Here is a 23571-nt window from a genome sequence, read left to right as displayed (position 1 = left end):
GAGATTTAGCTGCTATTTCTGGGAGAATAGATTTTCAAGAATTTCAGAAATACCATGATGGTGAACCCTTCATAGGTCAAATTTTGGGACCTTTCAGTCATTTAATATTTTTCTTAGTTTCTTATTTCCTATGGAAACAAGGCATGTAGGAACATGATTACTATCTATTAGTCCATCCTCCCATTCCACCTCCAACCAAGCTGGAATTGTTAGTCTTTTTAAACCAAGCCTCTGAGTTGGCTAGAAACCTAAAATTAATATCCTACAAATTACATGACCTGAGTAGGCAGGGAGAAACAAAAAGTTAGAGCTGACACCAAAACAGATATACCTAAGCAACTTTAAGGCAGGCATAACCAAACTGTTACAGGTCCTGCTGACAGAGGTAGTTGGCCACTTCCTTTGCACTAGATGTACCAGCCCACAGGCATGGGTTTGGACTAGCCACAGCATGCTTTTTCTTCCCCATACCAAAACCATAAAAATTATGTATGGTTATACTATTAATGTGGTTGTGGCTGGGGAGAGTGTGAAGGAGACGCAGAGCCCAAATGCTTCAGAAACCAGTTTGGTATTACTTGTGTGCTTAGGCAACCTTTGTAATTTATTTCTGAGAACTAGCACTTAGACATAAACTCATAGTACCTCACATTCACTTATTTTCACATTAAAAGTTCTATTGAAAGAAGGATCACAGGCAAGATTTCAAAGTGGTGTCTAATCCACCCCAGCCACCACCCTGAGAAACAGTCAGGGACTAGGCTTCTGGTGACAGCAGACTCAGGCCAGATGATCTGTGTGATCTGTACCTCTCCTGTAGTCTTTCAGCTGTAGAAAACAAGCACTTGATAAACTGGATGCTATCAGTAATCAGACTTGGAATCAAAATGCAATTTAAAATCTGCAATGTAGTCATCAACAGCAAATAATTCTTATGTTGCAAACTATCATTGAACAATTCCTTTAAGTCCTTACTCATGTGTACAAAGAAATCAAAGTTTCACTTCAAGGATTTTGGCCCATAATGATGAACAGAGAACTTTTCTTTTGCTGTTCCTTTAATATTATTTCCTATGCTTTCAGCCATCTGTTCTTTGATTTAATTTATGCACTTTAGTAAAGGATTCAAAAACACCGGCCATAGATAGTAAATTAATTTTTATACAGTAAAGCAGCCTGTGGCAGTGCTCCTTAAGAAAATTCAGCATTTTTTAATAAAAAGATGCTTAACATTCAAGCCATCCTGCTGACCTGACCTACATTTCCCCTTAGCTGATAAAGCAGTCTAAATATACACAGCATGATATGAGGATCTCCAAGTATAAGTTTTCCTTCAGGAAGGGCATACAGTGCATGGTGAACCATGATATGAAACCAAAGGATTTAGCTTGAGGGACTTCTATTTCTATCCATTAATTGACTTTCTTTTAGCATTAAAATTGTGGTCTTTTGCAAAGAGGCCACATTGGACAGAGTCAGGGTCCACTTTTTAAAAGGCTGTGCATTCCCGGAAATGTGGTAAGTCACTGTGCAAGATACCTTGGCATCCAAATTGGATCATCCCATCTTGCAGTACTACTTGCCTGATACTTTACAGGCAGAACAAAAAAAAACATTTCCTGATGCTAATAAACCACTATGGGTCTTCTTTTATTTGCTACCCTGTTAATTTTAGAGCTTGTCGTCTTGACCTGGTTTTCAGGCAGCCTAGTACACCATATGTAAGGTGTGTGTCTCTGTGCCCTGTGACCCATTTCTGATAGTTTCATCCCTGTTGCAATACCACAAGTACTGAGAAGACAGTGTTTGTGATGGCAGCTATACATACAGAACAGTAATACAAAAGCAATGTCATGTTCAGTTCTTGAACACTGAGTGTTTGTGATCACACTGTGCATTTCCTCCCAGCCATACCTAATCTTTCTGGTGTTTTCCAAGTATCTATTGATGTAGCTTCTAAACACCCAACTGGCAGATGCCTTCTGAGATTTAAATGCAGACTTCTAAGGGACTCTGAATTTTCATTGTTCACTGCATGAATCTGATACCAAGAATTAACCCTCCTCAATTTGGAGGATCAATTCACTGAAACAGCAGCAAGAACTGAATATATTTTGGTGATTTTTGTTGGTATGCTTTAATTAGTGAATAATTTTTCACCTAAGTAGGAATATCATAACTGTGTAGTGATGTTTACAGACCCAGATGTTGATTGGCATGCAGTGTAATAAATACACATAAGCCTCTTTTTCTGTGGAGTGAAAGAAGCTACTACAATCTTTCAGATTAATTAGGCTTTATTGTCGAGTTCATTGTTACCATAACAACTCAGAGAGATGCGTCTTCCAGAACATGGCACTGATTCATCGGGTACAAGCACTGAGCAAAGACCATTTGTAGGATGGTTACTGCTTTCTGCCATGTCAATTAATGGTTATAATGACATTTCAGAGCTTGTGTTAGGTCTGGAAATCTTTCCTGAGCTATTCCTTGATTTCTGCTGAGGATACTGTTCTCTTCCATACTATTGCAGTGTGGGTTACAAAAATCATCCATGATAGAAGTAATGCAGCTAATATTGTTATTTTCACATAATTGTGGCAGTCTTTTTCAACCCATCTCTGAAATACATCCATACTTACTGTCACATATTTGCTAAATTAAGACTTCAGGTTTTATTTCAAGTTTGCCACCTATCATAGATTTTAGTTGCATACTTCTTTCAGATGCAGAGCTCCCAATGGGCTCTGATGTTGTGTGGAAGAAATGCATTTTAATTTAATGCATCCAGCCCTCCCATATCTACGTTGTACTTCAGCAATCAATAGAGTATAGGGCTTGCCAAAGTATCTGTTGATGCACTAAGATGCTTATTTCTTGAAATTATACCCCCTCCCAGTAATTCCTAATGCCCTCTTTTAATCCTTGCAGGATGCTGAGGAGCAACTCTATCAGCTGTATAAACAATGACACCTTTGCTGGACTGAGCTCCGTGAGGCTTCTTTCTCTGTATGACAATCACATCAGCACTATCACCCCTGGAGCCTTCAGCACATTAGTCTCTTTGTCTACAATGTAAGTTATCTTTTTTTGGTACAAACATGTCACACTGTTGTTGCTCCGTGCTCTCCTTTTAAGACAACATTTGAGTTTCAAAATCAAAATACTTATGGTTTACAAATGGAAAAGCTCCTTTAGAGCCCATCCTACTGAAATCACAGGGGTGGAGGACTCAAGGTGTGATTTAGAAAAACATCTGAATTGCTTCAGCTGGAGTGGCTGACAAAACTTTGAGGTTGCCAGCCTCAGGCAGGATGACTGCATGTTATACCAGTGCAAAGCACAGCAGAAGGTCCTGTAAAACAGCCACTGCAGATTCTGAACTGCATAGCTAATGCTCTGAAGCTACTTCAGTTTCAGTAGAGTATAATCTGGTAAGAACATCTTTCTTGGATTTCAGTTAAATTAGATAACTGTCATGAGAAATCTGCTAGTTATTGCTTAGATTTTTCAGAAGAGCCCAAGCAGACAAAATCCTCATGTCCTACTGAACATTAATTCAGAAATCCTAACCTAAGCTTTTCTGACAATTCTCTGATATTTCTCAACCCTTCTTTGAAGTATTTCCCTTGCTACTTAAAAATGTTTACATGCTTTTTGTAGTGTGTCCATTTTAATAATGTGCAGACTGATGAATATGGAAAGACAGTCTGCTCTTTGTTTCCAGCTGTGATGGGGACCCTGATGTTGCTGTTAATGGAAGTTTTCTGCTTAATTCTCTTCACACCACCCTGAAAATACATCCTTATTGCCCAGACAAAATAAACTATTGGTGCTATTGCATTCCAGGTTTTGAAAGTATTCTCCATCATGTTTGGGGAAAGAAAGGAGTGTTCAATCTCAGCTGTTTTGTTGCTCACACTTTAATTTTCTTGTTACAACCTTTCACCAGCAAATCAGTTATCATTTTGGCATTAGCTCCATGCAGCATAAAGAACACAGACTTTTCTTCCATTTACTTTCTGTAGTCCCAAAAGCCTCCTTGAAACTGATGGACAGAGAGAGAAACACGCAACCAGATTATTTTTACTGACTGTTTTCAAGACACTGGTCAGAGCAAGTAGTACTTGTTGAAAGCTCATTCTCCCTCTGCTGCAAGCAGTGCCTGCCTGCTTCTCCTGCAATTGTCTCTATCCTTCTTCTGTGGATCCCTTAGGAGTGTGACTCTGAATCAGTACATAAAGTCCCTACCATGTTTGCATTGAAGTGTCTGTCGTGTTCTGCTAGAAGATAGCCCTTTTTCTTCTTCTATTTTTCTAATCTGGGGATAAAGATTATTACAGTTTCTAGTAATGGCAATTAAAACTACTGGTAATTAGAATGCATTGCTTTGGCACTCACTCACAATCATGCTGGTCAAGGCAGGTTCCTAGCTGTGTCTTGATGAAAAAGTTTGTTCCTGGACACATTTTCACTCTTATCTACAGACAAGAGAAAGGTGTGCTTTGACTTTTTCAGACATTGATTTAATGCCATGGTGATATTTCACATATAAATGCAAAATTCAGATGTGTTCATTTCCTAGCAGTATTTCATTGTAGGTGGATATATTAGATGACAACAGTACTGAAGATAGATAGTATGACTGCTTTTCCTGTTCAGCCCACATGTTGGGAGTTAATCGGGTATAGTAATGACATATTTTTGCATCTATTAATATGAGCCAGGAATTCATACAAAGACTAACAGTTCCATTTATACCTTGGCATATGTACAGAACTAGAAAAGTATTTCTCCTCTTATTCCTCTTTGTGAGTCAGCCTCATTGGTATTATCAAAACATGGACAGCTCAGAAAGTAACGTCCTGGCTTAACAGTTTTCAATAGGGGAAGCCCCGACCTCGAATACTATGTCCAGTTCTGGTGTACCCGTCGTAAGAAGGACACAGAGCTGTTGGAGTGAGTCCAGAGGAGAGCCACAAAGATGATCCAAGGATGATCCAACGCGTCTGCTACGAGCATAGGCTGAGGGAGCTGGGGTTGTTCAGCCTAGAGAGTAGTTCACTCTGGGGGAACCTTAGAGCTGCCTTCCAATACCTGAAGGAATCCTAAAGGAAGGCTGGAGAGGAACTTTTCATAAGGGTATGCAGCAATAGGACAAGGGGGAATGGTTTTAAGCTGAGGGAGAGTAGGTTTAGATTGGATCTTAGGAAATTCTTCAGTATGAGGGTGGTGAGACTTTGGAACAGGCTACCCAGGAAGGTTGTGGATGCTCTTTCCCTAGAAGTGTTTAAGGCCAGGTTGGATGAGGCATTGAGCAGCCAAATCTAGTTGTGAGGCACCCATGCCTGTGGCAGAGAGGTTGAAGTAGATAATCTCTGAGGTCTCTTCCAACCTAAGCCATTCTATTAATATCTATTTTGTAAGTTGCTAGTAAGGGGGGTTAAAAAAAAAAAAAAATAAAAAAAGGAAAAAAAAGAAGGAAAAAAGAGGCAGTTTTTCATTAATTCCTAGTCAAACTAGGTATTGTAGCATCTTAATTTGGAGCTTGTTTGCACTTCTGTAGAGAGAGTTCAGTCATGTCTTTCAGTCTTTCTACAGTCAGTGGATACAGTTGTAAGCAGAGCTGGGTTTTCATGGATGATGACAGTTGCATGGAGTTAATGCCAGAATGCTAACTGGCTCATCAAAATGACACAAAACTAGAATATCATAACTTGAATGCCAGGATATGTTTTCAACAGAATTTCAACAATATCCAGATGTGTTTCAGCATGGTTTTCTGTCAGACCACTAGAATCTATTTAAATAGTTAATATTCTATGTGTTCTTCACAATTTTTAAGAGACACTTGTAGTAAGATGTGTATTTTATTCCTCAAGACTTCTGTTCCCACTTGCTTTTAAAAACATGTGAGTGTCCTTGAGTAAACACTTCTGAATTTAATGTTAGTATGACATTTTTGCTAAAAGCTTGATTGTTTTGTTTCTGTTTATAGTGGCTAAATCACTACCTTACGTGTAGGAACTCTGATTACTAATTAGGAGTTTTTTATAACAATTGTCTGTGTAACATTGCTGGTTTTGATTTGAGAAGTCTACTTGAATAGCCAGATTCCAGAATACAACTTCTGCAAATAATTGGCCTTACTAGACTTTCAATGGCATTTCAAGTGAAGCAGAGAATCTCTTGTCCCATTTGATACTTTTGAGAGAGGCCTGAGCTTACATTTTTTACAAAAGTTGCCTCTCAGTCCTGCCAAGGAGCAACCATGTGTGTAGAGACATGGATGAACTAAATGATGCTACATGAAGGCAAAAATTAAATGCTCTGCAGTTGGACAAAATTTGGGTGCTGCCAAAGTGACAGGAGGATCTGTCTAATATTGGGCAAAGATAGATTTGTCCATTTTTACCAAGAATTATTTACATTTCAGAAGAGTATATTTTTTTGTCTATTAATTTTATCTGTAACAATTTATTTCTTTCTTACTTCATTAAAAATAAAAATCATCTGAATCCAAGGATTTAATCAGTTTGGGGCTACATGTTAACCTGTGTTTGTGAAGAAGATAGTTACTGCTACTCAGCTAGTGAGCAGCAATGCTTACAGTCAAAGCAACCTCTCCTCTGTGGAAAGAGATAAATACTATTTGGATGGAAGTATTTTGTAGGTAGAAAGTTTGAGTGTTTCTAAAAGTTTGGGATATGTCCCAGCAAGATGCTCTCTGCTTGTGCAGATTGTTCTTTACATTCAGAGCTGCTGCTTTTCCAGAAAGCTGATTGTACACACCTGCTCTTTGTTTCCAGTTGTGGATTATTTTGTTGTAAGGATTTGTGTCATGGAAGCTGTTCTATGAATATGATCTCACTGCCTTCCCTAGTGGAACAAATGGCCTTTGAAGAGTTGGTTGACTTAGCATTGGAGGTTTAAACATTTGGTTTAAACACTCTGTTAATGCCAAAGTATGTGAGTATGGAAAATATAGAGGAATCCTGCATGTGGTCCCATTACAGATTAAAGAAAATAGAAAACAGATCAGAAGGAAACTAGACTTAGGGTAATGCTTTTCTGCACATGCTATCTGAAAGCTCCTATCTAACCTGTTAATTTTCTCACCTTTATACAGCAAGTTAGCCTGGCCTTTGAATCCTACTCAGCATGAAATAGGTGGAGTATTTTTCTTACAGAGCATTGTGCAGAGTTTTCTCCTCCCCCAGTTCTCCTTCTACAACTACATGCAATAGTCTGTGCTAGATCCATGTGTAATTGCACCCCCAGAGCTCCAGAATAGCTCAGTAACTGAAGCATGTGTTTTTACCAAGCAGAGAGCAGCTGTAAATCAAATTGTGGGCATGTGGTGTTGCCCTAGAACATATATAATGTAGGAATTGATTTGGGTTTGTGTTCTTGCTGCCACACCTCAACTGTGCCGTGGTTTTTTCCCCAACACTGTTGTTTTGTGAAGGAATTGCTTAGCTGAAAACCTGATGTGATTATGACTACATGCTTAGGTTTCTAAAAGTATGTCACAAGTGAAGATTTAAAAGGGCTTCAGCTACTACACCTGCATTTGAAGTCCTGTTTAAGGCCTTAAATTTTTGTTTCCTAGAGATATGCTATGCTTTAGAGAAATTTCACTATCATCTTTTTGTCTATATTATCAAAATAATAACTCTCAAATTTATTTACATAAGATGTGAGAATTCCATCTGTGTTACTTTAGATACTTCATTTTCCATACATGGGGCTCTGAGAGCTCATTTTTCTGCAGTGAGACGACCTCAGACTGAGGCTGTGGATTCTACCTGTCTTTGTACATGAGATAATTAACCATCCTTTTTTACCAGGGCTATCATCCTTTTTCCTTTATCTGAAATTTAGTCATAAAAAATTGTGCACACGTATTAGGGATAGGCATATCAGTACAGGACTCCAGGAAAAAAACTTTTTTCCCAAGATTCTCAGGGCTACTTCTAGTTCCTTCAGAAAGATGTTTGCTTAAAATAACTGTTGTCTTACACTCCTTGCATTCAAAGGATCACAACCTATTACAAAATAGAAATTAATAATATCTTTTCTATACTATGTTACAAATTGTTATATGTCTGTGATTGCATGGTTTCATAACAGGATAAATGGGTCTTCTTTTAAGCTCTGCTAACCCAAGCTACATTAAGAATCTATCCCTCTCATGGAGGCTGTCAAATTATTGTTGAGTACTGCAAACCATAGTATTTGAAAGATATTTCAGGAGCTGCTGCAACATTTTCTGCAGCCCTCGAAGTTCACAAGGCAGTATCACAGTATATCAGAGGTTGGAAGGGACCTCAAGAGATCATCAAGTCCAACCCCCCTTGCTAAAGCAGGATCACTTAGGGTAGTCCACACAAGAATGCATCCAGGTGGGTTTTGAAAGTCTCCAGAGAAGGGGACTCCACAGCCTCCCTGGGCAGCCTGTTCCAGTGCTCCGTCACCCTCATTGTAAAGAAGTAGAGCAGGTGCTTTCCACTGCAAATATAAACTAACCTTAGACATCTTCATAAGAAGTGGCTCAAGCTGACAGTGCAAAGTTATATACATATCTATGTACATACAGAGTGTTACTGTTTCAGTTGGAAACCAAAAGTCAGGTTGCCAGTGGCACCCACCTGGCCCTGGTTTGTATGGGCTGTAAGACAGGCAAGCGGAAAGCAGGTTTATAGTGGGCCAAGGAAGCAGTGTGGTAAGCCAGCTTGGCAGTACACATAAGGAGCAATACTTGTGCTAAGGAAACTTTTACATGGCTTTACTGAAGTAATGACGTTGAAGATCATGCACACAAGGGTGTAGTGTGTGAGGTGAATTTAAGCTTGAGCATGAGCTGTACCTTGGGTTGAAATCCACTATAGATATGGTCCTAGTAATGATGTAAATACACCTAAACAGTAGTTGTACTAGTAAGTACTTTGGCTTATAAACATAGATATATATATGCATAACTATATTTTTATTAAAACCCTAGTCCTACTGTCAAACCTGCTTAGAACTTCCCCTATCTGTAGAATAGAGGAGGGTGTCAGAGCAGCTGATGGCAGGAAAGAGCTTGGACTTGGAATCAGTAGTCTTTCTGCATCTATTTCGGTATTTCCGTGTGTTGATGTTTGATGCAGTTGTGTTTTGTTCCATTTCAGTAATTTGCTGGCTAACTCATTTAATTGTAACTGCCATTTGGCCTGGCTGGGAAAATGGTTGAGGAAGAAGAGAATTGTCAGTGGAAATCCACGCTGCTTGAGACCCTTTTTCTTAAAGGATATTCCAATCCAAGATGTAGATATCCAGGACTTCACCTGCGATGGTAAGAGAGTCCAACTCATTTTGGCTTTTCTGATAATGTTGGCTCCTCTGTGTGAGCCTCTTCCTATCAAGTAACATTTCATGGTAAACTTTTTGGTTTATTGATGAGGAAGACAGAGTTGAAGATCATTGTTTTCTATCTGGAGTCTTATTTTTCATTCTTTATTTCCAGTTTCTGAGTTTCTGCTATCTGCACATAAATATAAGAATGAATTTAGTAGAGAAAATTGCTCTGTTTTTTGTAATCTTAGTGTAACCCTGGCACTTCCTTCTAATTCCTTATTCATACACTTAGTTGACATCCTGAAGCCAGTGGGAATGTTGCTTGCTTGGAAAGTCTTTTAGCTTTGGATACTGTTCAGTTTCACCACCAGGGAAATAAAAAACTGCAGATATTATTTGAAATGACTCAGTGATGCTTGGTAAGGTCCATATAGGTTTTTTTTAAAAATGTCCTGAGATTTGTTTCATTCTCTAGGTAGTTCTTTGTCTTCTGATCAAGCAGATTTTAGGGGAAATAGCAAGGAAAAAACTTGGCTGATGAATGCACTGCTAACTTGACTTGTAGGCTGCAGTTGCCTATTAAGAGCTGATACACTGGAGCTGCAGTTAGTCATACCCCTAAAGAGAGCAGAGGAGTGATAGGAGTTTCCTACTCGGAGTGGAAGTTAATTCCTATTCTGGTCAAGCAATCTGGCAACAGGCCCAGGTGCATGGGCTCAGAGCTCAAGGGACTCATGTTTAGTCATTAAAGAATAATTTGCTTTTGGTCTGGGAGGGAATAAAGAAAGTCCTGGTCCACCAAATGCCACTCCATGTTTGGGAGCTTTCTGTGTCATACTGTCACACAGACAGCTTTGGTGAATGGAAGGTAGATGGTGGCAGGGTGTTAAACACAGAACATAGTGGGAAACGGAATATGCTGAAGAAACATGCTCTTTGTGCAGGTTTGTGAAAACCTTGGAGTCTTGTTTCCAGTCATTAAGCTTATTAAGCTCAGCTGGGGAGAAAGAGAAAAAAAATCTTCCCTGTTCTGCAGGCTGGTCGTGCTTTCCCAGCCCTCTGAATACAAATGACTCCCTCCCTGCCCATACATTTATGGGTAATTCCGTTATCTTGTATCAGGATTTCCAGTCTTGTTCTTTAATCTCAAAACTCATGGGTACACCCAGCAGAGAGAAGACAGAAACAGATCTGTCTCAATTAGTCCTTGCATCAGTTTAAAAGGGAAAAAAACAAGGCAGCAGTTAATGACAGCTGGTTGTGTGCCCAGGGAGGGCAGCACTGTGTCTCCATGCTGGTCAGCTCAGGCTGCCTATACTCACAAAGAGTTGTGTGGTTCCTCTCATGGTCATTTAGAGAACGTGCCACTAAGTGTTTTCTTTCATATACATCGGATGCTGTAGTATGCCTTTGCCTTATGTTTTGCAAAGCCTGTTGCTTTTGGGGGAAAATCCATGCTTTAATGCTCTTAACTTCAAAGCGTTGGTTTCTTCTGAAAAAAAAAAAAACTATTGTTCTTCAATGACAAGATGTAATCTGCTGTTTATGAACCCTTGAAACCATTTTTTGGAGAAAGTAGATGTTTTTATGTGTGCACAGATGGATCACCAGCAGTTGGAAGTATGCTGCTCACTTTGTTGTTTGCCTGGTTATCCCTGTCAAAGAACAATGAGCTTTTGCAATTCAGATAATAAATGAAGTGCAAGGATGACTTTTAAAAGTAAAAAATTAACTTCTAAAAGATGAATTAAAAAAAACAAACCAAAGTCATCTGAAAGCAGAGTAGATATCAAAAATCACGTCTAGATGAATTTAAGGGCAATGTTCCGGTCAAGTTCTCCCTTTCAGACAGTACATTGGGGGTGGGGACAGGATCTGGGATTCACATAACTGATTTTAGTGTAATTCACAAAATTACAGACAAGCAGATACTCCTTTAAAAAAATATATATTTATTTTCAAATGCTGCTGTTCAATTTTTGAACTGTTCATGTTGCCTCAAGAGCCTGTGTGAAGCTATGTGGATCCTAAGCACTGGATCTATTTTAATATTGTGATGGCTACCATGGATTCAGAACTATCCTTCTTTGGTCCTTGTAAGCAGTCATCCTCAGAGTGCATGACTTTGGGCTGTAAAACTGACTTCCTACTACTCCATTTCTCTCCCTCTGCAGGTAATGATGAAAGCAGCTGCTTGCTTTCACCTCCTTGTCCTTCCCAGTGTACCTGTGTGGACTCAGTGGTACGTTGCAGCAACAAAGGGCTGAGGATATTGCCCAAAGGAATTCCCAAAGACGTGACTGAGCTGTAAGTTACCTTTTACACAGCTCCTTTCATGAAAAGTTCATGAAATTACATCATAGGGAGGCTCTGTAGGGCCTTGGGGAGATTGCCTTTAGTGACTCGTGTTTTGTGCTTTGGTGCTTTCCATATGTTTGACTGATATCTTTATACATATTTGTCCCTTGACTGAATGCATTGCTCTGTAATAGGAAGAGAGCTTATCTATCCTTATACCCATTAATTCTGCATGTAAGGAACAAATGTGTCAGTATCAAATAATTCTGCAGTGCTTCTGAAAAGCCTGAGATTACAACAGACAGTTTGAAAGGATGATGAAAATATGTTCCTGACTTACGCAGCTGTGAGCTAATTATCCTCTGAGGAGATGAGATGTAAAAAAAGAGAAACAAGAAAAAGAAAGCCAGTGGTGAAACAAACAATGAATTCTTTTCTCCAAACCCCACGAAATGGCTAAGACAACAGATAATTAGATTAAATTGTAAAGTAACTTCTTCCTAGTTGAAAACCATCTTCTTGGCTGTCATCTCATCTTATCCCTCACGATGGCTTTATACTGGATTTTGGTTCTTCCCATGGAAAGAAAATGCACTGATGGAACTGCCTGCCTTAAACAGCTGGTAATAGGAAAAATTCAGCTTTTCCCCTTTAGGTCCTTATTCAAATGTATGCCAGGTGAGTCATTACTGAAACCTGTTACTCGTGCATCAACATTTCTATGCGACAGTAATTGGTTGAGTTTGTTGGTATGTTCAGTGAATTTTGTAATGAATTAAAATCTGATTCTGCTCTTTTTGAGTACCTAGTAGAATTTTTACCATTTGGGAACAAGTCAGCTGATGAATTAGATATAAAGCTTCTTATGCACTTTACAGCAGGAGAATGGAGTTTGCACTGTTTTCACCAGGGCTGTAGTCAAATACAAGACTTTGTTGGTGAATGGGGAGTGTACTGAAAGTATATAGCATCAGGGAATGGCACCTTTGAGAATATCTTCTCCATCCTCCCCCACCACAGGCAGGGAAGCTTCTCAACTAGACTCAGCTGCTCAAGGATTCATCCAACCTAGCTTTGAACAGCCCCAGGGAGGATGCATCCACAACCTCCCTGGACAGCCTATTCCAGAGTCTCAACACCGTTGTACTGAGGAACACAGTGAAAACTTCTGCTCTGTTCTTGTTCAGGTTTCACCGCATTCAAATATAAGTTGCCAACAGTAAGGTCTCACAGATGTTACTTTGATTTCCACTGCCACACTGAGGAATTTTTACGTTTAAATTTTGCATATTGAGCTTTACTGATACTATCTGATACGCTGATGACATAACGTTCACAGAAAGAGATAAATTAATCTCACGTTCTTGAAAAGTGCTACATTTTCTTAAGCTGTTCCTTGGCAAATGAGGCAGTAGCCTGGAACTGAACAGTTTGAGTTCATAGGAGTTTTACGTGACTGTCTTCTTCAGTAGGAGCCTCTTGGCTGTGCAAGCCTCTACTTTGGCTTTCTGCTTTCAATCCAGAAATGTGTCAGCAGAATGTAGTCAGCCATGGACTGACTCTGAATATTTCATATACTGCAAATATAACCTTGAATCTGTCCCAGCTGTCTCAAAATTCAATACTAATCTCACTCTCCTCTCAGGCAACATCAGCTGAGCTCCTTATTTGTATCTGTTCCAAGAGATGAGCTGCAGGTACTGAAGCTAAAAATGTCATGTGTTTGTGGAAACTGTGACAAGAATGAAATTAAAAAATTAATCAATCTCATTTGTCTTCCTTTGGCATCCAGATTGAGATAAAGATGTTGCCCATAATCTAGAAGGGACTGTATCATCTAAGCCCCAAATTGCTAATGTGAATTTAAGTGCTTTTATTGTTTTGTGTTTGAGAATTGTGATTACTGCTGTGGTAAACAGCATCTCCTGTAGAACCCAGCTTCTTGCCTCATTCTGAGAACAGCTAAAACCTAGCAGAGAGAACTCAGTAACTTTCTGGGCGCAGGGTGAAAGAGATCTATCTTCAATTTGTTTACACTCCTCACACCAAAATACCCTCACTTCCCTAGGACAGTTCCCTTGAATTGTGTCCCAAGGCAGGAGTATCTTCTAAAAGCTGTTTTCTTTCTGTCGTAGTAGTGGGTATCTGTTTAACACTTGAAACAAGGAAGCACAAAAGTTACGTGCTGCAGAAGGTATCAGCACTGGGGTTAGTGAGAGCCACAGCTTCAGGGAAGTGATGCATTCACCTTTGTCACTGGTACAGTGGTCACAGGTGCTCAGAGAGATTACAAACCCTTTCCTTGTGTCATCACCACCCACACTGTCTTTTGGTCTTTCTACACTCTCACGTCAATGACCTCTGGGTAGTGTCTCCACTCTTCTGTGGGCACTCACGCAAACCCACAGTCATTATGCACAGAAATCATGCCAAGGAACAAAGAAGGGTGTAAAAAGCCTCTTGTCCTGGTAGCCCATAGCTCGCTGAGGAAGGCCTGAATAGTGATATAGTGCAGGGGAGCATTTTAGTGGGATTTTTATGAATGTACCGTTTATACACTTCCATTTATAAACTCCCACTCCTGATGGATTCATTTACAGGGCATGTTAGCTGCAGTGCTTTTTATTAACTGCAGTGTGGCTTTATACAACGTGGTTTAAGAAGAACTGCCATGTATCTAGCTAAACCAGTCTGTAATGGCTGGATATAGTCTTCTCAGAAGTACTTTTAAATTCTTTTAGAGGACTTCAAATAGTTTTAAATCAGGGATTCTTTCATTGTAACAGATATTAAACAGAAATGTGCAAAAATGAACATAGGTCTTGCACATGTACATAGGGAAAATGTTAACCTTTTCCTAAGCCACATTTCACTGTACCTAAGATCAGCAAAAACGGTCACCAACAATGTTTTGTTTCATGGTGGACTGGAGACATAGGCTCTCTCCTTCCAACTTTCTTCTGGGGTTTCTTTTTTGGGTGTGTATATAGACCAAGTGTGTGAAAACCATTTTCTCCTTCATATATAGAGACAGGAGACATCTCTGTATTTGGTTTGTACCACCCTTGGGAGGAGAAATTATCTTGGCAGGGAAGGCTTCCATCTAGAACAGAGTTGAAAATACCACTAAGTCTCATGGCATTTTAGAGGGATGATGCAAGAAACTTATTTCCCAGCTATTCTTTCAGAAAACCTCGTCATCATGGGCAAGCCTTCTTTCAGCTTCTTGGGAATAGGGATATATTATGTTGTTTCTTGCAAATTCCTCTGCTGTATATTTACGTACTGCCTACATTTTTTCCCACTATTTGCTTAGTCTGAAGAGAAGCTTTGGTTTTTTTTGAACATACCCAATTTCCGAGTCCAGATGTTCAGAAGTAAAATGTTCATGCAATGAGCTAGTTTGGAACTTAGCCTCACTGCTGCTTAGTGTTTTAGGCTTTCTTTATTTTATGTTTTTTCTCCTTCCCAAATCTGTTTGAATTAAGTTTCCCATGCTCTTTTTGCTTTTACATATTACCTCAGTATGTGAACACTATTTTTGTCATCTGTATTTTTTTTTCTTTCATAAAGTATAGTCTATTTCTAATAAAGTCTTATCTGACAGCATCCAGCTGCTTTTATGGACCTACAGCAAATAATATTTTGCACTGGGGAAAAGCATTGGCAGCAGTTGTGTGGATGGCGTGTGCGTAAGCTATAACATAACGAGCACGGTGTGTTTTGGAATAAACGTGAAATAATGGTGTCATCTCTAGACTCCAAACATTGTCATGACACAGCTATATCATTATAGAATCACAGAATGGCTTATGTGGGAAGGGCTATCAGAGATCATCTAATCCAACCTCCCTGCCATGGGCAGGGATGCCTCTCAACTAGACTCAGCTGCTCAAGGCCTCATACAATCTTGCCTTGAACATCCCCAGGGAGGAGACAGCCACAACCTTCCCAGGCAGCCTGTTCCAGAGTCTCACTACCCTTGTATTGAAGAACTTTTTCCTAAGATCCAATCTAAACCTACTCTCCCTCAGCTTAAAACCATTCCCCCTTGTGCTGTCACTAGACACCCTTATGAAAAGTCCCTCTCTATCCTTTCTGTAGGTTCCCTTCAGATATCAGAAGGCAGCTCTAAGGTCCCCTGAGAGTGATCTCTTCTCTAGGCTGAACAACCCCAGTTCCCTCAGCCTATGCTCATAGCAGAGGTGTTCCAGCTCTTGGATCATCTTTGTGGCCCTCCTCTGGACTCACTCCAACAGCTCTGTGTCCTTCTTATGACAGGTACACCAGAACTGGACTGGTGTTTATATATGATAGCACTAATGGGATTGTTAGGAAAACCTGCATCTGTACATTGTTGTTAGTGGTTATTTTTCATTTCAGTTATATTGATACATGTTAGTATTACTTTTGCCATTTCTCTTTTGTCCTCACAAACATTCTTTCCTTAGTCAGTGATTTTGTTCTTCATGTTAGGTTCATTAGACTGCAAGCTCATTCAGAATTTGGCACAAGTTTTCAGAAGTGGCTGACCTGTTTCCTAGTAGAGGAATCCCGCTGAACTGTATTTTAGGTCTTTATTCCCCACCTCTAGTTTTCTTCCTGTTGCTGCCTCAGCCTTAGCCTGGCATCTTTATTCCACTGAATCTGCAGTTACTGTGTTGATTTTGACAATTGCTTTGCATACATCTGCTCCCTCATCTACTTGGAGGTGTTTATCACCAATCTAAATATTCCTTACATTGTCCCAAGGCACTTGTGAGTTCTTTTGACTTGTGGCTAAAAAATAGTGGCTTGTACCTAGGCCATGTGAATTGTTGCAATAAATATATACTCTAAGCCGTTGGTTATGATGCATGTAGAATATTGTAACAGTTTTGTGCCATTTTTCAGTATGTCTGCTTTGCTGCTGGATCAAAGGGGGTGCTCTGAAGCGAAGTATCTGATGAAAATCATCTGCTCAAAAATGCAAATGCTTTTGCTTGTCAGGCAATCTGTACTGTTTTATACACTGACCCTTAACACAGACTTCAGTGAATTTGCCTTTGATAATAAAGGAGAGAAACCAATTTAGATCAAAGCTTAGGCTTACATGATCCTGTGTCATAAAAGTTTTTACAGGCTGTTTAATTCACTACAGAGGAAAATTCTCCCATTGAAAGAATGGATAGTTCTGTAGAGGGATATTGTAGTTCCAGCTGAAATAGAGGGCTTGAGCCTGCATTTCACATCAGATAGTTTAGGAAATGTAGTCTCAATGCTATCAGATAATGTGTTCAGTGACTCATGAAGTTTGAGTACATATCAGAAAGATGACTTTAGCACTGATAGAAACTAAAGGCAAGTTTAACTTTGGGGCCTTCCCTTTTCTCTCAAACACAGCTATGTTTCTATGTGTCAGACCTGTGGGCTGCAGTCTGGCGTACAAATGCAGCAACATCCAGAGTCCAAATCTGCCAAAACTTGAGAAGGTTCAAGGTCCAGATTTGTACCTAGATGCACACTTTGAATCTTTTTTCTTCTCAAGAAACTGTAATTGTCTCTCTTAAATTCATGCCTTGCAGCAGTTTCATCTTTCACAGTCCAGTTCTATTCTAGACCACCATCTATAGGAAACTGAACTTGCCTCAGCCTTTTAGGGTATTGGGTGTCTGCATGAAAAGGTTCAGACCAAATTTTAGAGCTACATACAGTTGTCTAGCATTGTCCTTTTTTGTAATGTAACATTCTATATGAAATATTGAAGGAAATTAAACAAAAGACCGTGTCTTTTCATTTACTGCCTGAGAACTGATTTCTTTCTTCAGCTTCTTCTGAGCACAGATTGCTGCTGCAAGCTTGACTTTATGGCTGAATAGACATTTCAGTACAAAAAAAGGTTCCAAGTGATTCAAATCGTTACATGATGCTTTGGCACCTTGTGCTGGTTATATCACCTCCAATCCAAGTGGTTTCAGTATAAAAATAGACAAGTTGGAAAAAGAACAGCTGTCATCTTTTATGCATAGCTTTAAATTTTTTATGTGTGATGTTAGCGTGTGTGGAAGGTGCTGGATGAGCCCCAGGGCTGCTGCAGGCACTGGGGTCTGGGAGCCAGTGAGGTGGGTGCATGGAGCAAGGCACTGTCAGCAGCACTTGGTCTTGGTTTAGAAGAAGCCTTTCCTGGTAGGCAGATTTTATTATTTTCTTTTTCAGTTTTGGCTCTGGTAGCTGCTTGTTGGTTACAGGTCATTACTAAGACTTCAGCATTCCCAGCAGTAGCATTCATGGGGTAAGAACAATTTTCAGTCTGATATTTAAACTGCAGAATTAGGAAGCAAAGTTTCTGGATACTAGTCTGTGTGCCTGTGTTAAGGCAGCTAACACAACACACTCTTGACTCTGTGTGATAATAACTTTACTCTGAGCACTGAAGTTAGACATACACTTTTTTCATTCATGCCAGAATTTATTTGCACACCAGATGCCATGTACATCCTTTGGCTAAAGATTGAAAATAATTCAAACTACAATCTTCCTTGCATGTCATTCAGTTATGGCTTGTTTTGGTTTGCTTGGGCAGGCCATCTATGGCTTCATCCACTTTTTTTTACTTTTTTTTTTTTTTTCCATTAGTATTTCTTTATGTAGAAATACACAGAGTTTTGTAACTGGACTCTGTCCTTTCACCCTCAGGAATAATTCTTACTCACTATGTTCAGCTTCCAGCCCTCCTGCAGCCCCCATGCATCATCTTCAGCACAGCAAGGTGCAGAGCTGCTGTCCCTGCATCCTCTCGCTGCTCTGACAGAAGCCTGGCCCATGGTGAGCAGCAGCTCATCTTCAGCAGTTGGTTTCTTCAAACATTGCATCTCAGATCCTCCTGATACTTGGCATGCTCTGGATATTTCAAATTCATTGCACTTAAGTATGCATTCAAAATGAATGCTTTTTGCTTAGAAAACACTGCTGTTCTTTGTATATTGTGGTGAAAGCTTGAACAGTGGGGGACTGTTCTTATGGATACATGAAAGATATATTAGCACTAATTTTCCAGTGTAAAAGTGTGTTCAGAAATCATACCACTGGTACATGTATTGCAGCTTTCTGCTAGCACGTTCCTGTAACCACCAAATTGCTTGCCATACCAATCCAAAACTACTCAAAGCTGATCTTCTGTAGGAGTTTGACTCCAGAGCTCTGCATGTCTGTGTTAGTCTGAATAACGAAGCACTGGATTTAAATGTGCACTATGTCTCCTTTCCTGAAGGAAATCATATGGTTTCCAAACATATAATACATGACTTGCTTTCCATTTCCTTTGGAAATCCTTTGGATTTTGTGTTTGGAATAAAGACTGGAACTCAACCTACCCTCATGCATGGGTTCCAGATTTGCATCTTTATGGGATGAAAGAAAAGGTGCAGACTCCCAGTGTCTTGCTGTGTTCCCCCATGACTGGGGAAATGAGACATGATTTGCCCTGTTTAAGCGGTCACATATGTGGCTGAATTCTGAGGGTCATTTATGTAACGATTTATGGTGTGAATTCACCAAGGAACTCCATTTTCAAAATTATTTACAACAAATCTAATCAATGTGAACCAAGTGACTTTCCAATTGCTGAATATGAAAATCCATGGGAGGTGTTAATGTGGCATAACTAACCCATGGTCTCATTTGTGATGTCTGCATCGGCAGAGCAGCTGGTACTTCTTTGCCAGGATTGTTGACTGTGCAACACTCTTGCTTTTGACCTTTGTGAATGGAGAAATTAATTTCTTCAACTGTTTGTTTGTTTTTTTTTCATTAACACAGGATTTTGGTTTTGGTTAAAAAATCAAAAGCCTCTAGTCCAGCATGTCTAGCCTGCGGGAGCTAGGTCAGCTCCACTGCATGCTCCAACTCTGCCTTGATGAGATCCTGTGAGCACGCAGAATCGATAACCAACAGGCTGCGGTAGTTAGTTGGAGCAGTTCAGTTGAAAAGAGGACTGAAGCAGCGGAAAATAGTGGGAGGGCATTATTATCACAGAGTCACAGAATGGCTTAGGTTGGAAGGGACCTTAGAGATCATCTACTCCAACCATGGGCACAGATGCCTCACCACTAGACTCGGCTGCTTAAGATCTCATCCACCCTGGGCTTGAACACCCCGAGGGAGGAGGTATCCACAACTTCCCTGGGCAACCTATTTCAGAGTCTCACCACCCTTGTACTGAAGAACTTCTTCCTAAGATCCAGTCTAAACCTGCTCTCCCTCAGCTTAAAACCATTCCCCTTTGTTATATGCTGTGATACAAGGGGAAATAAAAATACAACAGCTATAAAATGTATTGTATAAGAAATTCTGTTAGTGTTTATAGATTTTACTTTGAAATTCTATAAAAATAAAGTTTGAGAGATTTACTGTTATTTCTGTCTTCTATTTATTGTAGAGAGGGAACATAGACTACACTAATAATACATTATTATTGTGGTTTGCTATAGTAAATGCAAAAAATGAGGTCTATTGCCAAAGAAAAGGAAATAGTATGTGTGGGATAGAAATTCTTGACATGATTATCAGATATTTTCAGCAGCAGAGGAAGCACACGAAGTGTTCTGGTGTCTGTGGGCTGCATTTCCTGGCTACACTTGATTGTCTTTCAGAACTTTTGGAAAGTGTTGTATTTGTTCAGAGGTTTTTGTTTGATTATGTAATATTCACATTTCTTCTGTACAGAAAGACTGAAAATATGGGAACTGCACACTTGTATGAAGATTCAGGATTAGCCCAAAAGGCCCTACTGTGCATGTGCCTGTATGGAGACATTCAGTAGTGTCCCACGTAGCTTCCACCCTGCTGTACAAAGAGCTTTGATGTGCAAAACAAAACTTTCATAATAGGGTCAGGTACCTCTCAGTGTTCTTGCAGAAACTTGGCAAAGGTAGCTTTCAGTTCAGAGTACAAGCCATACCATTTTTATCCCCTGCTATCAGAAAAGAACCACATGGTCAATTCTGTTTGCTGCAGGCCAAAGATCTTTTATTCCCTTCCAAGCCTTAAAAAAAATAGTAGATCAATGAGCTGTGTCATGCTTTGCATGTAGGTTAATTCACTCATAAAGGAAAAACTGTTACCGTTTCAAAGCAATAAATCAAATATAATTTTCTTACTGACTGACTGTATTTTCCTCATTGAGACTGCAGACTGAGTGACAGGAGTTCTTGTTAACATGTTTGTCTAATTGTCAAAACTGACTTTTTTTTCAGATACCTGGAAGGAAACAATCTGATTGCTGTGCCAAAGGGGCTCTCCACCTTCAGACACCTGACACTGATGTAAGAAACACATGGTTTCAATGTCACAAAAATCACGTGACACTTTCTGCACTATGTTGTAGGTGGAACATAAGTAATTAGCATTTGGGGGGGGAACACACAAACCCCAGAAACCTTCTGTAATTTGGGTTTAGAAACAATTTCACTGTGGTCACCACAGCCAATGAGCATTCATAAAAAGTGGAGAAGGAGGGAGGTGACTGAGAGCATCAGAGACTCTTTCTCTGAGGAGCTTCCAGCCTGTATGAGAAAACTAAACTCTCAAGCAGGCTGCCACAGTTTCATTTGACAGGTTTATCTGTGCAAAGCTGTAAAGGCCATTAGCAGAAGAGAGAGCATTAATTTGTTTTAGGTGAGGCAGTATTTGTAGTGCTAAGGCAATGAAAATTTGCATAGCTGTTTCTTCTGTGAACAGTTATACAGATAGACACACAGATAAATTTTGTTTAGCAAATTGCTCCCTGAAACACATAGGAATGAAGCTTATTTGCTTTACATTTGTTTATCATAAATTTTACATGTTGTTTGAATTAGCTGTGTAGATACTCAAGTCAAATGAACAAAACAGCCTCAGACAAAAACAAAGCTTAGGGAAAACTGAAATCCTCTATTTTAAAAGAGTTTTTTATTTGGAAACATCCCTAGTTTTGGTTTTCAAGGGAGAGCTACAACAAAACAAAATTTTCTTTTTGAGCCTGAAAGACTTTTTTTGAATGAAATAATAAATTTTGTATTGGCAGCTGTCAATGAGAAGGGCATGTGGAAATGATATGACTGTAACACATGTTAAAGCAAGTCAATATAGTGAATACCCTCCTCTGCTGTTATCATTTATTAATTTTTCCATCTTCCAATATTTACCTTGTAGTCAATGTTTTGTTGGGGTTTTCTATATTATATTCTTGAAATATGCCTTAATATTTCTGAATCTAAGGCTCTTTTGAGAGAGTCTAATGTACTTTGGTTTTAGAGCTTCTTCAAAGTTAGTTAGAAAATACATAAATTCATAAATTGTGACTTTTCAATTGCTTCAAGCATTTCGCTGTGCAGATATTATGCAATCTTTTAAAAAGACTTATTTCTCAATTCATAAACATAAATGGTATTTTCTCTGTGTGTTTCTTCAGTGATTTGAGCAACAACAGCATTAGTGTATTGGCCAATTACACCTTCAGCAACATGACTCAGTTATCAACACTGTAAGTAGACCTAAGTTTTGATAACAGTTTTAATTGCTTTTGAGACACCGTCCCAAGTGTTGCGTATTTAGTGTGTACCTTGTTTATTAAGTGTCTCGTTTTCCATGCTTCTTTGTGATTGAATTAGTAGTGGAATAACCAAAGAAAATGCAATGTTTTAACTCTGTTCTCTCATTCTCTCAGCATCTTGAGTTACAACAGGCTTCGATGCATCCCAGTCCATGCCTTCAATGGGCTCAGGTCTCTTCGAGTGCTGTAAGTACCACTTCTTTGATGCAGCTGAGTTGTAGCTTATTAGAATGCTGTAGATGGCAGGGAGTTTTTAATGAGCAGATGGCTTTCACTTGATCCAGTAGTCATAAATATTTTCACACAATTAGCTTCGATGTACTTATACTTAGATGCAATATGTCCGGTAATGACTAGAGCAGGTGAGTGCTAAACTTTGAAAAGAAGCAATTACACATTTGCAGGATGAATGAATTTTCTATGATAGTTCAGAGACCAGAACTAGCCTGAAAACAGGCCTCCAAGAGACTGCATAGAGTCTATTTACCCTTCTACTTCAACAGCATTTGGGTGCCCCACAGGAAAGGACTTTTTCCTCTTTGTAAAATTTCGATCTTATTTTAGAGTTTAAGCTTCCATTAGATGTTTCAGCAAGACTGTCTTTGCTGAAAACCTCTGCCTTTTTTAGAATATTTTGTATGAATTTAGGTTTCTAAAGGCAAGTTTTTACTTAAAGAATGTAATCTGAATAGAAGCTGGAAGTCTCCACTCTAGAACAATGAGTAAGTCAAGCCACTGGCTAGGTGCCAGTAATGCTGAGATGCCTGTCTTGCATCTCTTAAGTTATTAGTGAAATTTCACTTCATATTGTCTGATGGCATACTCAGAGATGTCTATCTGTGGTTTCTTTCTTTGGAGATCCTTTTCTGCGCCTTTTTTTTCCAGTGTATCTGCTTTCAGCAGCTTTCTGGATTGAAAAATTTGCTTACAATCTCTTCAGAAAGTTGCCATACTACTTATATCTTGGAGTGTGGGCTGTGAACTGCGCCTTGCAGCAGGAGCAGTTCTAAACTGCCTTCTAGACTGACTTCTGCTTCAGTCTCATATTACTGTCTCTTACTCCCCACCTGCCCCATCAGAAACAAACCCTGAGGTGAGTTTGCCCAGTTGTTTGTGTGAGAACAGGGTCAGAACAGTGTGGGGAATGCACCTTTCTCCCCATTGCCCAGCTGTGTAAGTGAGTCATCATTACTTGCACAGTAAACTGAAAGCAAACAAATTAAATAGTTGAGATGATTCAGGGTGCTGAAAGAGATCTTTGAACACTAATAGGTCAGGACAGAGGAGCTGAGCAATATGTCCGAGTCCTTTGAAAGTTCACGTGAATATTTTTTACTTTCAAAAAAGTGTTAGATGTCATTCAC

At 39.4% G+C, this 23571-nt stretch overlaps 1 protein-coding gene across 2 annotated transcripts in view; it reads left to right on the top strand.

Moving 5' to 3' along the window:
- The window catches only part of SLIT3 (slit guidance ligand 3), a 517496-nt gene that overhangs the window by 402554 nt on the left and 91371 nt on the right, over nucleotides 1-23571 (top strand). For both annotated transcript variants that reach the window (XM_068158541.1, XM_068158532.1), the window contains 6 exons: nucleotides 2932-3075; nucleotides 9174-9337; nucleotides 11514-11646; nucleotides 20871-20939; nucleotides 22067-22138; nucleotides 22322-22393. In XM_068158541.1, coding sequence (XP_068014642.1) covers nucleotides 2932-3075; nucleotides 9174-9337; nucleotides 11514-11646; nucleotides 20871-20939; nucleotides 22067-22138; nucleotides 22322-22393 — 654 coding nt within the window. The remainder of the gene's footprint in view (nucleotides 1-2931; nucleotides 3076-9173; nucleotides 9338-11513; nucleotides 11647-20870; nucleotides 20940-22066; nucleotides 22139-22321; nucleotides 22394-23571) is intronic.

This window comes from Melanerpes formicivorus, unplaced genomic scaffold (assembly GCF_026170545.1).
Source record: "Melanerpes formicivorus ecotype bairdi unplaced genomic scaffold, bMelFor1.0.p_v2 SCAF_2, whole genome shotgun sequence".
Lineage (NCBI taxonomy): Eukaryota > Metazoa > Chordata > Aves > Piciformes > Picidae > Melanerpes > Melanerpes formicivorus.
Note: the sequence above shows the minus strand (reverse complement) of the source record. Positions and strands in the feature narration are given on the sequence as shown.